Source organism: Malaya genurostris, chromosome 2, assembly GCF_030247185.1.
Source record: "Malaya genurostris strain Urasoe2022 chromosome 2, Malgen_1.1, whole genome shotgun sequence".
Classification (NCBI taxonomy): Eukaryota; Metazoa; Arthropoda; class Insecta; order Diptera; family Culicidae; genus Malaya; species Malaya genurostris.
The window spans coordinates 134,888,605-134,905,666 of NC_080571.1; the positions used below are offsets into that span (position 1 = coordinate 134,888,605).

Sequence of the window (17,062 nt, forward strand, 5' to 3'; positions counted from 1 at the left end):
CTTGCTATAAAAGTAACTGAGGTCCAAATATATCTACACACATAAATTGGATTACCGACCTCAGCTCTTCAAAACTCGGTAGGTGATTTTAACGGTAAAATTCACGTTTTATCACTGCGGTACCTTGAGGTACTGCTATCAAGAAATGTTCATTTGTGCTGATATATCAGTAGAATGGAAATATTCGGTAGTTCGGCTGTTCAAAACTCGTCAAAAGAGGCAAGAATTACCGAACGAAATTAAGTGTGTATTATTATATCTACAGTTAAAAGGACAATTTTATGTAAACTTCGACAAGTGGAATTATAAAAAGTACATAGTGTGTGTACATAGGTTTTGATTTTGTCATAAAAAAAAAGATTGGGCACTTGAAAGTTCGACCAGTGAAAGTTGACATTCGACTAAGATAAGTTAAGAAATTCATCCGTGTGTATGTATGTATGTGTATTGTATGTGTCAAATAGTGTTACTCAATTTCTCAGACATGACTGCACCTATTTTCCCTCAAAGGCTCAAATGAAAAGGCCGCATAGATTACTATTGCATTTAATCCGCATCCGACTTCCGCAGTTACAAGTCTAAGAATGTCGAAAATTTTCTACCGTCATTTAGAGCGGTAATACAAAAAACACTAAATTTGTTCTAAATTTATCTCAAAACTGTTTCCGAATTGAAATAGTTTTTTGCAAAAAAACCATAAGCAACTCATTGTTCTAGTTACCCTAGGAGAAAAAAAATTCAATAGTAGTAAATGACACGAAGACGTCTTTCATTTATTTTTTACTCCCCAGTTTTAGTACCAATCATCCCTTAATTTCGAAACAAAAAGTTGGATATGGATGAAACTAAATGGAAAGCTATGAAAACACAAAACCCAAAGTTTAGGCAAATCGGTCAATGTGTCTCTACACATACACACATACAAGCATACTTATACCAGGGCCGCTTTTAAATAAAGTGAGGGAAAGTACCGCCGGGCCCACAGTCTTAAGAGGCCCTTGACGAAACCCACAGAGCAAAACAATAGTAATTAAGTTAGTTGTTAGTTAGGGCACACATATCAATCGTTCCCCAGGGCCCATTAATAGGTTAAAAGCTCAACGAAGTAGTAGAATGGTATATTACACATGTCTTTTGAGGCCTCCATTCGAAATTCGTTTTTCAGAGTGTCTGCATCAGTCTCATCTAAAATACATCATTATTCGGAGATTTTTATTAAATGGTTTGCGATTCTTCTGAACTTTTCTTCTCGATCCATCCGCGAAAAGAAAATTCCGAATGCACACCAGCAGGAGAAAGATACATAAACTGTTAAACAAATTTTAATCTGAGGGCTCCCCGAATCAACTGCATGTATTTGTGTAGATGGTACTAAAAGATCAACCAACTCAACGAAAAAAAACTCAATTACAAGGTCCGGGGATTACATAGAAACTTGCAATGAGAGCAAAGGGAAAGTCAATTTAAGCCGCTTTGAAGCTATATTAATAGGCACTGAGTTCCATAAAAAAAAACATAAAAACTTATTTTTCTAGGTTTATGCAAACAAAAGCGGTTTATTGAAGATCGGTTCTCAAAGGTAACAAATTAAGAACTCAACGTTTTCATATTCTCATTCCTTCAACTGCTGGCAAAAAACTATGTGAATGTTAAATGAACAACTAAATGTAAGCTATTTTAAATAAATTTAAGCTATTAGTTGATTGATTCTTATGTGAAAAAGAATAAAAAATCGATTGAAAATACTAAATTTCTAACAAAGTTTGGGGTAAACCAAAAAATAATTGATGTTTCTGGGAAAAATAATGTTTTTATTGTATTTTTATTTTATCGAAAAGCTGAAAGCACTTGTTCACATATAAAAATATTGTAAAAGTTTCCTATTCAATTTTATGGTCAAAAAATATTCCAAGTACACCAAACATCTTATTTCGGTTCAGATTATCATATTCTAAAATTTCAACAAAATCGGTGAGGCAAGGGTACCAAAGTAGTCGACAATTGGTTGAGTGATGTTAAAAACACTAAATAATTAAATAGCTGTGAAAGGTAGCTACGATTCGATCGAAAAATCAAAACGTCGTTATTCAGAGTAAGGCTGCATAAGACATTTTCGGAGTATTATTAACGAATGGTAATGTAAACGTTTATTAAGGAATAAGAAGGAAGTACTAAGGATCAACACTTTAGAAATTCAGATATATGAGCCGTTAGACAAAACTCAGTGTTTTTTTCAATATTCGCTATATATTAAAATTTATTGCCTTCGCCGAGTGTATATATAAATCTAATGTTTCGTGCAATAGTAATCCCAACAATGCAATCGTAATGTACTAGCACCGTTTTATTGAGGCAGCCGAAATAGTGCGAGCGCACATTTAACCACAGCTCGTCTCCAGAAACAGCCGGCTTATTGCTTCAAGAGACCTTGATGAGACAGCCCGCTCGCGCTGTCTCGTGACGGCTGTCATTGAAAAGCAGTACTGCTAAGAAGTCTGATAATAATACTAACAATCATAAGATATTATTGTTATTATCATTGTTGGTTTTCTTATATTTTGAATTCGTGCCAGATTTTTCAATACTAATTATGAAGTACTAGTGACAAGGATAGGAGATAGGATAGCGGAGTTAAATTTGATATATTCCTATAATTTTATATTTTTTGATTAACGTGAATCCGCGCTTAATATTCGATATTTTGAATGAATGATTTTATTTTTTTTCAAAATTCTTTATGAAATTATATTTCGCGAATTTGGAAATATCGAGAAGAATTAGTTATTTTGGCACTTAATAATTCTTAAAAAATTGAACTACACATTTTTGTACCTAGCCTATATTAGAAAACTAAAAAAGAATTGCTTCAAGTTTGGAATATACAGTTTCAGAATAGTAGCCGTCACTGTATGTATGTATGTATGTGTGTATGTGACAAATAACGTCACTCGATTTTCTCAGAGATGGCTGAACCGATTTTCACAAACTCAGATTCAAATGAAAGATCTTACGGTCCCATAGATTGCTATTGAATTTTATCCCGATCCGACTTTCGGTTTCGGAATTAGAAAGAAATATGTGCAAATGCATTAGAAAATGCGCAATCGAAAGTTACTTAATCAATTTTTACACAGTCTTGGAATTCTTTAAAAAGTCCCCGAAAAGTTATTTCAGATCCGAGTAACGGTTCCGGTATTACAGAGCGATTAGTGAAAATTTTCAATTTCATGAGTGTTTTTCCACAAGCGATGGCGACACGAGGTGCACATTTTTATACAACTTTATTCATCTAGTTGGTAGTTCTTGTTAGATAGTGAATAAATAAAACTACTTTGGGACTACTAGTCCCCAGTTTTCGCTTCCGAAAGCACCGATAATAGTGAAGAAAAGCTCGAAAAACGGAAATATTTCTATTTCTTGGCAACGGTTGCACCGATTTTTACGAATCATAATTCAAATTAAAGCTCTCATTCAGATCCGACTTCTGGTTCCGAAATGATAGGACGATGAGTGTCAAAACAATTCAATCGTCATTCAAAATGACGGTGCAAAAACTCTATACGTGCGGCTTTGCGCCGTTCGCAGCGTGCTTTGTTCAATTTCGTATAGCGTGCAGGTTTGCCACATTTAAATATAAATTTTTCAGCTGAAAATATAATAAAATTTCTAAATCTTTTATTCATTGTGTACCACTTACGTTTTCACGTTTACTTTAAGAGTTTTTAAAAAATAATTTCGACACAAAAATTCAACTGTCTTGTTCTGCGGTTCTAACTGAACTGACTTTATTTTATTTTTATGATGTTACAGAGGCCCAGCCATTCTACTTAATCCCTACTCAGCAGTTTCCATGTCTCCAATGATTCTTCTAGCGACGGTTCCCACGATGATTCAAGGTTGGTGCCATGCGTTTTCGGTTACTTAGATCGGGTTTCCAGACGCGACAGTGCTTCTTCAAACTGTTGGGTTTGCTGTTCTATCTTGGCTAGTCGGTTGGTAACTACTCGCTTCTTTAAGTCTGAATCGTCCCGATTCAGTTTGATATAGTTTTCAATTCTTGTAAAACTGCATCTGGTTTTTCTAATTAATAGGAAAATGATGATTAGCACAAAAATTATGCAAATGCCTGAAATGCTCGTGTTTTTATGCGTTTGTGTTTTCTGGTTATATAGATGATTTAAATGGAGTCTGTTAGTTATGTGGATTTCTTCCATTTCGATACCGCTTTGGGTTATCTTCAAACCACTTAGTGGAAGAATTGTCGGTGATTCATGTCTGACAATTTCTGATAAACTCGGTACCATTGATATGTAGAGTGTAATTATGATATTCGATTAGGAAGCTGCCTGTAAGGATCGTAGATGGTAGATCACATGAAGTATTAATATTTACGTCTCTTCGGACTTGATGATAACGATATTAGTAGTTGACATCTTTACTTCGGCAAGTTTGGAGCAACATTTGAAGGGGCAATTTCCATGTAATCCTCTTAGAAGGTTTGAGAAGCATGCGTCGTTGGTGACATTTAGTAGACTTCCTGTTGTACATAAGGTATTTTGGTTGATTTGTTGACACTGTTTCATGATGAAAAAGGTTTCCTTGTCGTTGATCATGGCGTGTCAAGACGGCAGTTTTATGGAGGTGTTCCCTACTGGTACAGTTTCTAGTAATAAACATGTATTGGTGCTATTATCAATGAAAGGTATTGATATAACAAGGAACAATTTTGACTGATTGAATAATGCTTTAAGACCTAAAAAATCGTATGTTTCTTCTAAGTTATTAATAAGGACTCCCTGACTTTCGAGTTTGTTGCTCGCAAAATTTAATTCCTCTGGCGAAAGAACTCTCTTCGAGATTATATTTAATTTGAATAAACGAACAGCATTTTCTATGTCTTGGAGATGTGAAGTTAACTGGTCTAGATTTAAATTCAACTTAAACAATTCTATTATAATTGATATGGTCTTGTTGTTACGGTTTTACATAACTGATATGAGTCCTTTAACAATTTGATCTTGTTGGTGATTAAATTTTTTAATGACATTGTTGATTTTATCTTGCAATTATAAATTGATTTTTGCTTGTTCGTTGTTTTGATTTGTGAGGATAGAATTTCCTGTTTGTAAATTTCTTATATCACCTGAGAGCTCTAGTAAATCATTATTATCTAAATTGCCAGTAATTTGCTTAATTCCGGTTCCCAAAAAGTTTAGAATTGCTCGTTTGGTTCTAATTCGGGGATTTAAGTCGGTGTAAATTTCTTGGGCTTTGTTTAATTTTATTTCAATCGATTCTGTAATTTCTTTGAGTTTGGTGAATGTTTTTAGCTTGTCCATAATTAATGAGAGTTTTCTAAGAATTGGCTGGTATGGATATATAATATATGGATATATAATTTTGTGTTCGCCAATTTTTAGATAACATTGTTTTGTCTTCAGAGCTAGAAGACCTGGGTTATTGTTGAGTTCTGTAATCTCAATGGAGTGTGGTGATCCTGTGGAAAGAAGAATTTTAGTTATAAGTGTACAGGGTCCGGCACTCGAAGTGTAACCAACTTCAGACCGCTCGCGCAGCTGACGCACGGGCATCAGCTCTCTAGAAATTTGCTAAATGACAGTCGGAGTTGTATTGTTTACAAGTGCAAGAAAGCATTTTGCCAAAAGTGAACGCGAAAAAAAAATCTTGACTTGAGGGAGCGAAGGAGTTGCTTCGTTTGGCCGAAAGCGGTCAATTTCCGAACATTGTATTTTCTGACGAGAAAATTTTTCCAATTGAGCAATTCGTAAACTTTCAAAACGATAGGGTTTACTTGACCGACCGTTCATACGAGAATTTGATTCATCGATTGGCCACCAGGAGGCAGCACCCGCAACAGATAATGGTATGGGCCGCTGTAACCGCAGATGGGCGCTCTCCAATCGTTTTCATCGAGTCAAGGTAAATGCGACATATTATCGGGAAAGTATTCTGGAGGTTGATTTGAAGCCGTGGGCAGACAAACATTTCGGTGGCAGACCATGGACGTTTCAGCAGGACTCGGCACCGTCTCACAAAGCTCGAGTGAACCAAGAATGGCTGAAAAAAAACGTTCCAAACTTCATCACGTCCACACAATGGCTCTCGAATTCACCAGATGCGAATCCAATGGATTATTCTCTTTGGGCCATTTTGTAGAGCAAAGTCCGAACTAAAAGATACACCAGTCTCGAGGCGCTGAAAAAAGCTATTGTCCGCGAGTGGGCCTAAATACCTGCAAGTCACATTCGGCAGCTTGCGATTCGTTTTTTTACCGTCTCAAAGCCATAGTCAAGGCAAAAGGTGGTCATATCTAGCAAAAGTGAATTGATTCTGAATTTTGTATTATTTTTACACATTTTGTACTTTGAATTAAGTAAAAGTAATTTTCCAAACTGAATTTATGGCCTTTTTAATTGGTTACACTTCGAGTGCCGGACCCTGTAAAGGTGAATAGTATGGCCATGGTGGAGTTACCTGAAATATAGAAAATGATCGGTTAGTGATTTCAATGATTAACAATTTTAGAAGTGATTTTTGGCACGAGACTATTTACGGATGCGTTGTAAGGCCGTTTTGTGCAATTTACGTTCCTTTTCGTCAGTGTATGTTTGATTTTATCAGCTGTAACCATGACTGGATCAAAACGGTTACTTAGTTTTGAATTTATTCGTCGACTATTGTGTTGGGCTCAAGAATAGGTAGTTCTTCTCTAGTTTTGTTATGATATATGTTTTGTTTTTGTTGTGCGTCTGTTATATATAGGACTGTCTTGTCGTATGTTTTATTGCGGTATTCTATTATTTAAGTTTGTGGCGGAATGAATACTGTTATTATATAAGGTGCAGGCGATTAGGAACATCTCCTTTGTGGGAAGTCCCTCAAATTTGTGGCGGTTACACCTGAATATCTCGCTAATCGTCAAATGAAATCTTTCGACGATTCCGTTGGATTCACTATGATTGGTAGCAATGAAATATTGTTGTATATTTAAGTCGTTCAGGATTCCTCGTAACTCAATTGATTTTAAAGATGGTTCATTGTCGGAGACTATTAACTTAGGTTTACCGTGCAAAGAGATATATTTTAGAAGAGCTTTGCGTACGTCGGGAATTGGACGAAATTTTATCGGATGCAGGGTTCCTAATCGGGATAATTTGTCGACGACTGAAAGAAACATGTTGGGCTGATAGATAAAAATATCTGCATGTATAATATCAAGAGGCTGTTTTTGAATAGGAGTTTCTCCTAGGCGGATTTTATAGGGTTTCTTTTCATATTTATTTTTGTTGCAAATTTCGCAGATGATAACGAATTTGCGAATTTTTGCTTTCATTTTCGGAAAGTAAAACCGCTTGATAATTTCCTCCCGGTTTTCACGGATCCCCCTATGTGCTGATTCGTGTGTATTCTCGATTATTTGGTCCTGTACTTCAACAGAACGTAAATCGATCAACATTTTTTGGCTTATTTTAACTTTGAATCTTGCATCTACTAAAATAGTTTGTGTAAACTACCTGTAGAGACTGCATAATATTCTCAGGACAATGAATACAATTTACTTTTCGCAAACCCATACATTCCTTGAATATTCTTATCAGGGTTGGTACGCCAAAACAGACTTTTGTAATTGTTCGCCGATGGATTCCAGGAAATATTTCTTCATATACTCCCGTGTCGTCAGGTCCAAGTTGTAGGACAATTTGGTTAGAGAATATGTTCAAAGGTAATTCGGTACATTCTATGTATTCTGATTGATCAGTGTCCGCAGAGTGAACGGAATCATCACTAGATGAAGAGTTTATTTCGTTTACATTTATTTCGTTTTTAATTCGGGATAGAGCGTCAGCTACGACGTTTTGTTTTCCTGGTCAATGCGTTATGTTAAAGTCGTATTCTGTCAACCGTAGTCTCAATTTCACAAGTTTGGAGTTGGGTGTCTTAAGACTTAGAGCATAGGTCAACGGTTGATGGTCTGTGTACAAGGTGAACTTTTTACCAAATAAGTAAGGACGGAAATATTGGCAAGCCCAAACGATTGCTAGCAATTCCTTCTTTATGGCAGAATAATTCTCTTCAGACTTTGTTAGCATCCGAGAAGCATACGCGATCGGTCTGTCTTCACCAATTGGTCCTTGTGACAATACTGCTCCGAGTGCAAAGTTGCTGGCATCAGTAGTCAAGAAAAACGGTTTTTCGAAATCTAGGTACTGAAGTATATCGCTTTGTGTCAATAAATCTTTGCAGCGATAGAATGTTTTCAAAAATTGTGGAGTATGTTCAACTTGCTCGCCTTTACGCAGTTGAGCAGTTAACGGTTTTGTGATTTTTGCAAAAATCACGGACAAACTTTCTGTAATATCCGAGAATCCCTAAGGAACCTTTCAATTCTTTTTGATTTTTTGGGACTGACCAATGTTTGATAGCTTCAATTTTTGCGGGATTAGGTTTAACTCCTTGTTCGGTCACAATATGACCTCCTTTTAAAAAAATTCACTTTTGTCAAGCTGAATTTTTAGATTCACTTTTTTTTCTAAAGCTGACAATATTTTTCCTAGGTTTTCCATGTGCTCTTGAAGCGATGTGGAAAACACTATGATGTCATCCATATATACTAGAAAACATTTACCTATGAATTCCCTGAGAACATGATCCATAACGCGCTGGAAGGTGGCAGGCGCGTTCTTGAGACCAAATGGCATTCGCAGGTATTCGTATATTCCACTTCCTAGTGAAAATGCAGTTTTATAACATCTCTGGGATCGACTTCAATCTGGTGGAAGTCAGATGCTAAGTCTAGAGTAGTAAAATATTGACATTAAAAAAATAAATATTGACTATCGTCTATATTGATGCGCGTGTGTTCATCTTTTGGTTGAGATGGGTTGGAGTAGTCGATAGGTGGAAGTTCTGGTTGCCATTCTGAAGATTGGTCAGACGGTGTTTCAGGTCGGTAACTGTCTTCTGGTGACTCGTTGTCAAATTGAAAGTTCGGCCTCATTAATTGATATGGTCGAAAATTGGCTTGTGATGGAGGTTCTTGTTTAAGTTATAGTTGTTGGGTATTTTGTGATGAGTACTGATTGGGTGTTTGATTTCTTGTTACTTGGTATTGATTGGGTATTTGATTTCATGTTACTTGGTATTGATAGGGTGATTAGTTCCTTGGTATTTGATGTGGATTGGGTGATTGGTATCTAGATAATTGATATTGATTAGAAGGTTGGTTTCTTGATGGTTGGTATTGATTAGGTGATAGATTTCGCGGGGCCTGACATTGAGTTAATGTTTGGTTTTTCTGATTTGCAAAGCTCGGAAGTTTTTCTTTCCGTGATGCGCATTCGCTTGTTCTATCGCGCATTGGTAGGCGATAAGTAAGTTTTCAGGTCGGTAGGTGCGGGTTATAGTCGAGTATAGATCTCGCAATCCGTCTACGAATGCAGTTGTAATCATTTGTTCGTAGTTATCGCATATGACCTTTGCACAAGGCCGCATTTTCTCATCTAAATTTACTTTGGCTGTGATGTCGGACAGCAATGTACGATATTTCTGGTAGAAGGTTGTGATGTCGCAGCTTCCTTGTTGAAGGTAGGAAATCTGCGACGTTAGGGTTGAGAAGTCTCTCTTGTCACCAAAGTAGTCAATTAGAGTGGTTTTTATAGAATGCCATTCCAGTGGGGTATGGTTTGCGATGAGAGCATCGCTCGTCTTGTCTGATATTTCATCTCGGATAATCCCGAGCCAAAATGGCAAAACAACATTTACTTCTGGTTCGCTCAGAAGAGCTTCTGAAAATTCTAAATTTCGCTCCACTGATTGTAGCCAAATTGGTAGGCCTCTTGCATTTCCGTTGTAAGTGGTAATTATTTTTATCGTGTCGGTAATCTTAAAGTGATCGAGGGAGTTCGCGCGCGACTGGCTGTTAAAAGATTGAACAGTTAAATCGTCTAATTTTCTTTGCAAATCTTCAGGGCAGTCACTTAGTTAAATCACATTTAAACTTTAAATTTCACTTTCTTTAAAATCTAATCACTCGAATTTTTCTTTTTGCGTTGATTAGTGTTAGTTATTTTCTTCTGCATTTATGTAATATTGAAGGCTTTCGCTTACCGTTGGTCGGGGCTAGAGCCTCTTAATTAGTTTGGTTTATATTATTAGTGGAAGGGATGGAGCTTTATTTGTTTCAAGAAGCGACCGATCGCACTCCTTCAAATTATAGAAAGCTAAAATGACTTACCTCGATTATCCGTCGAGATTCCTGGGAGTTATTTGTCGGATAATCCGTCGGAATGGTTCTACGGATGATAAAATTTCTTTTCGCACTGCCCCAACTCTTCAATATTACGTTGAAGAGGCTTTCGCGGGAGCACTCAAAACTTTATCGTAATCCGCACCGACTGCGCCACTTACGTTTTCACGTTTACTTTAAGATTTTTTAAAAAAATATTCCGACACAAAAATTCATCTGTCTTGTTCTGCGGTTCTAACTGAACTGATTTTATTTTATTTTTATGATGTTACAGAGGCCTAGCCATTCTACTTAATCCCTACTCAGCAGTTTCCATGTCTCCAATGATTCTTCTAGCGACGGTTTCCACGACGATCCAAGGTTGGTGCCATGCGTTTCGGTTACTTAGATCGGGTTTCTAGACGCGACAGTGCTTCTTCAAACTGTTGGGTTTGTTGTTCTATCTTGGCTAGTGGGTTGGTAACTTACCTACTTGTCAGTGTTATTACAAAATCATGATAACGATGCTTTTCTATAAAAGTACACTTATTTTCGCATATAGAAAATTTTTGAAATCACTTGAAACATAACCTAGTGAAAATTGGCCCAGAGAGCTAAGTGTTCTATATCATTCGACACAGTTCATCCAGCTGAGCAATGTGTGTGTGTTTTTTTACAAGGTGAAATACTTTATGTACTTTCCTAGCTCACGCGCTCGGTAGTTGTCAAGCAACCGCTATTGTGAACCAGCGAGTGGGACTGGCTGAACCTTATCCACTAAAACACTTTGGACATTTTGCCTCGATCTCCCCGGAACTAAGCTAAGCTCAATACTTCGGGGGAGGCTGTGCTCATGCACTTCTTCGTTTGGGAGAAAATGAGCTCCTGCGTTTCTCTCTTTATCTATCTCGATCCACCTTTGGCGCCTCGAAGACCCAATGCCGCTACGTCGCGCCAGACTGTTCGACTGATCCTCGACGATGGATCTAGCCTACACCGACAGAGAGTTTCCCGGAGAAGAAAAATACTCCCACAAACGGTGCCTCCGGTACCCGTCCACGGCCCGACCGTAAGAATGCCTGGGTCGATCCAATGATGCCGGTTCGAGGATGGCTTCCAGTTCACCGGTGCCCCGACGATCTTAACGGTACTACGCTACGGTCTACTCGTCTAGTCCCCGACTAAGAATCTAGACTACCCCGATGGAGAGTTCCTCGGCGATGGAATTTCTCCCGGCACCGAATCCCTTTTTACGAGACGCGGGACACCCGAAAGAGTGTCGAGGTCGACTCCGCGATTCCGGTTGGAACATGGCTTCCGGTTCGCTGATGCCCCGACGACTCGAATCGGTGTTGTGGCGTCTACTCGACTAGTCCCCGGTGATGGATCTAGCCTACACAGACAGAGAGTTCCCCGACGATGTAAGTTCTCCCGAAACCGACGTTTTCGATACCCGTTTACAACCCTACCGAGAGGATGCCTGGGTCGATCCAGTGATTCCGGCTGGAGGGTGACTTCCGGTTCATTGGTGCCCCGACTATCTTAACGGTGCTACGCCACGATCTACTCGTCTAATCCCCGATGAAAGATCAGACTACACCGACGGAGAGTTCTCCGGCGAAAGAGGCTCTCATGACACCGAGTCTCCTGTTACACCACGAGGGACAACCGAGAGAGTGCCGAGGCCGGTCCGGCGATTCCAGTTTGAGCATAGCTTCTGGTTCGCTGGTGCCCCGACGACACAAGTCGGTGTTGTGTTACCACTCTGTTTACTGCATTCCACGTGCCTTCTTCATGACACTTTTCCTAAGATATATTATCCACCCTTAAGGCAGGCATTTTCTTACATACTTCCGCAAACCGGGAAAATCGAAAATCACATGTTTAGGTGTTTCTTCAACATACTCACACTCCGGACAAAATGGAGACGCGGCGTGACCACATCGATGCAGATACTTCCGGATTCATCTATATTGTCTATTCATCCACAGCGACAAATGTGGAATGAGCCGGTGAGTCCATTTACCTTTCTCCGTACTGCCCCACTCCTGCTGCCACTTCGCCATCGAATCGATTCGAACCATCGTTCGCACGTTTCTGGTGGTTCTATGCTGATAACACTCGATATCCTCTGCCAGGGTGATGCAGATTGGGATCATTCCGGCGATAACGCTTGTTGCTTCCGACGATATTGTCCTGTAGGCGCTCGTGACTCGTATGACCATAAGCCGGAATGCTCTGTTCAGCTTTTCACGGCTCCTCTTCGTTTTCAATGTTGTTCCCCAGGCAGGAGCACCATACCATAGTATCGACGAAGATACGCTAGCTAACAGACGTCTTGTGCTGCTTTTCGGGCCATCGACATTTGGCATGATTCTTGTTATTGCATTTATCGCCTTCGCGGACTTCTCACAGGCATAGTCGACATGGTAGTTAAAGTTCAACCGGTTGTCGATCCTCACTCCGAGGAGCTTCAGAGCTCGCTTAGTTGCAATCGCATGTCCCCCTACATCTATGTCGATACGCTGGATCTCTGTCACCGAGGCCTCTACTTCTTCAAGAGACTCGCCCATCACCGTTAACGATACGTCGTCCGCGAAGCCAACGATTTTCACTTTCCTAGGAAGTTGCTGTGTCAAGACCCCATTGTACATAGCGTTCCAGAGAGTTGGACCGAGAATGGATTCCTGAGGGACGCCCGCCGTCACTCGCACTGACCTCTGTCCGTCGTTCGTATCGTACACCACGATTCTATTGTGGAAATAGCTCTTTAGGATCCGGCAAACATAATCTGGAACCCGTATTCTGTGTAGCGCGATGGCGATAGCCTCCCAGCTGGTACTGTTGAAAGCATTCTTCACGTCCACTGTGTCCACTGTGACACTCCGAACGAAAACCGAACGACACTTGATGAAAACCGAAGTGCATGTTCAACAATCCTCGTTCGCCTTCCGTGCATTTCATCAACCTGTTGAAAATGATTCTTTCCAGAAGTTTCCCAAGTGTGTCTAGCAGGCAAATAGGCCTATACGAGGTAGGATTATCCTGTGGTTTACCTGGCTTCGGCAGCAACACCAGCTTCTGGATCTTCCACATGTCTGGGAAGTTGCCTTCGTTCAAACACCACTGTAACACAGTTCGGAACATATCTAGATACGTCAGATCCGCGGTTTTCAACGCCACGTTTTGTATCCCATCCGGGCCTGAAGCTTTCTTGGCTTTCAGTCACTTTGCGACTTGTGTAAGCTCTTCGTTAAAAATTAGCCGATCAGCAGAGTCGGCTTCTTCTTCGCCATACGGTGTTGGTGTCCAAGTAGTCGGGTCGTGCTTCGGGAAGAGATCCTCCGCGATCTCTTTCAACTTGTTCGGGCACATTTCAGCTGCGGTGGACGGACCCTTGATATTCGCCACCATAACTTCGTTTGAAAGCGGGCCTGGCTGTATGTGTGTGTATGAGTATGTGTCAAATAATGTTACTCATAAAACAAGAAATCTCATGGCACCATAGGTTACTATTGAATTTCATCATGCTTTCATAGGGTAAAGTGTGTTTAAAATTGCACATCGTTTTGAGCGACAATGCAAAAAAATGGTAAAATTCTTCTAGATTTAACTCAAAACTGGTTCAATATAGACTATATTAGTAACTTACGAAACGAACCGACTCCGGATATATTGATTCCAAGTTTCCGTTTCCAGAAGTACCGGAAATACAGGTCAAAAACTCTAAAACGAAACTCAATCCATTTTATCAGAGATGATTTGATCGATTTCCACAAACAGGCTCAAAGTTCCTATAGTCTCATAGGTTGCTGTTTACTTCCCTTTATTTCCGAAACCAGATCTATAGGGTAAAGTGTGCTTAATCATTTAGACGATGCAAAATAAAGAAAAATCGTTATTAACTTGATAAAACTTTTCACAAATTGAAAAGGTTCTGTTGGTTTATACCCAAAGAAAGTTTATTTTATTCAAGATATTTTTGGAAATATTATTAATATGAGAAAGGCATCATTACACCACTAGGTGGATAAAAAAAAGGTTTTTCATATGAAATGAAAAATATATTGTCATTAGGTGCATTAAATATAATTCACTCAGATCTTATGAATCATGATCGATCTTCAAAAAAAATTTAGGAGAATTGACAAATAATATTTTCATATTCAAACAAGTTCCAAGCCGCGTGTAATGGCGATGATAGTTTTATGTTAAATGAGTTAGCATTAATTTATTGCATAGTGTTACACCTTCTGGATTTATGCATGCTTCGGTATTGTATTCTGTTTAACAATTTATTTCAATATGTATTTATAGCGATTCCTCCACGACAAAGCATAATGGATTATAACGACAGATCAAGTGGATTCTTAAAATCGCATCACTCGCTGATTTTTTACTAGTTTTACACTTCCAGCAACGACGAATCCGAAACGATGAATGTGCCCTTTGGTATAGTAGATAAATAATAACGAATGGACATCAACAAAAACTACTATTGTGTGCTTTAAAAATGGAAAAGATAGAAATTGCAATCTATAAAAGTGAATCATGTACACCCATTTTGAATTAACAATAGACTATACAGGCAATTTCACCTTGAAGTTAAAAGGATTTCTTTATTACCAAACGATTACATTTTCCAGCCTGCAAAATAATATCTGTAAGCTTTCTCTTGTAAGTAGTCTGTAATAGTTCTCACAATGCAATAATGTATACAAATAAGCTATCATCTTTGAATCGGTTATTATGCCTTACGCAATTATTCGTGTGCAGCAAGATAAGACATTTTTATTTGAAAGAAGCACAGATCACTTCTTTTAATTGATGTTGTAGTTATTGAATGAAAAGGACAGTCTATTTTTGTACTGCATGTCTATGTCCAAATATCTCATGTAATTATAAATTCATATATTTACTCCACGACGAAAGTGAAAATGACTGTATTATTAATTGTGTTGTAATTTTGAACATTAAAACATGAATTATTATACCTCGCAATTTTCTCTTCTCAGATTCTGATAAAATACAAGATAACAAACAAAACAAAAGGAGTATAGTTGATATAACAAAAACCTAGCGTCTACACATTCGGGTAGGATGAAGTTTGCATCTTCATCAACGTCTTAGATCCTTACGAAAATAAAAGAAACTGGCTAATTCTTAGAGCCTTTATAGTGACCCTCAGACGATATTTTTGTAAAATATATATATATATATATATATATATATATATATATATATATATATATATATATATATATATATATATATATATATATATATATATATATATATATATATATATATATATATATATATATATATATATATATATATATATATATATATATATATATATATATATATATATATATATATATATATATATATATATATATCTATCTATTGGGAGATAAAATCCAATCACAGTCTGACGACATTAAAACTATATTGAACATTATAGAAACATTTAAGTGTCTTGTACTCCAAAATCATTTAAAAATATAAGCGTTTCTTATCGCATTAATTCCCACATACTAATATTAATTATGTATTTAAAGAACACAAAACCTTAAAAGAAAATTTGGCGTTACCCAGATGTCAACAACGGGCGATGCTCCTGATATGATAATACTCAATAATTACTACTATGGACTTATTATTCCAGAAGAAATACACTGCCAAAAGGTTGTTGTATCTTAGAGATAATGCTGACAACTCGTAATTTGTATGAAATACCCATATGACACAGAAATTGATCGGCCTAACTTTATGTTATGTTAAGATACTAATTGTGGTAAGATTGATGAAACCAACACGCGTATACATACATCTTAACATACCCGTTTGCACATACACACTCACACAACTGTATACTAGAAGAATAATATAGAGTAAAGTGGGATAAGTCGCCGCGTTTTCCCTTAAATTAAGATAACATGAACAGGAAATATCAAACCGTTACTGCGAGAAAAACTAATACAACACACAACTTATATTAATCCAATATATAATTTTCAGAAGAAAATCAATGTTTAGCATAATGAATTATTAGTCACAAATGGCGGGTGGGTAATGTCACAAACATAATTGAAAAACGTGAATACGAATAAAACTTACATGTTTTTGGCATTAAAAATGCCTTTTCTTCACTAGATGGGCCCGGGTGTCAATAAAAAGTTTCAAAAATAGCCGTGTAGCCTTTTTCTGTCATAATTTTGAACAATAATAACTCAGTCATTTGTTGATGGATAGATATAATTTAACAAACAATCGATTCGGGAACATTTACCTTAAATATGTATGGCAACGTCGCGACGTTTCAGTATTTTAGTAGCATACCATTGAATAATTGGTTAGAATCGACCTATGTTTTCACGAACCAATCTCAGCGAGCTAATAAGGTCACCCTCTTGATTTTCGTGCATGGCCGACGGTTTCGATCGCTGGTCTTCACCTCGAATTTTGTTTAGTACCAGATCTGGGGTGGAATCATGTAAGGTGATTATCACCAAGTGATTATCACTTTTGAAAATTTGGAATCATGTAAGGTGATAATCACCAAGTTCTGTCACCACTGCTGAAAGGCTAACATCACTATGAAATGTTGGCATTACGTAAGGTGATAGTCACCACGATTTAATCACCTTCATGTCAAAATGGAGGTGATAGCAATTTGGTTATCACTTTTAGTAGTGATTTGATTTTTTAAGAAGTGGCTTTATAAATTATTGTCCGTTAGGCGAATTTTAAGCCACTGACATAAACATAACCTACCAAAATTGATCGGAGATGGTAATTTTTTAATAAAAT

The 17,062-nt window shown here is 37.7% G+C and overlaps 1 protein-coding gene across 3 annotated transcripts in view; it reads left to right on the plus strand.

Annotated features, from left to right (window-relative positions):
* The window catches only part of LOC131432825 (protein sex-lethal-like), a 285,264-nt gene extending 269,841 nt beyond the window's left edge, over positions 1-15,423 (plus strand). For all 3 annotated transcript variants that reach the window (XR_009229972.1, XM_058599363.1, XM_058599364.1), the window contains exon 6: positions 14,564-15,423. Coding sequence is in view for 2 of the 3 variants with exons in the window: in XM_058599363.1 (XP_058455346.1) it covers positions 14,564-14,649 (86 nt within the window). In the remaining variant the exon portion in view is untranslated. The remainder of the gene's footprint in view (positions 1-14,563) is intronic.
* The last annotated feature ends 1,639 nt before the right edge of the window (positions 15,424-17,062 follow it).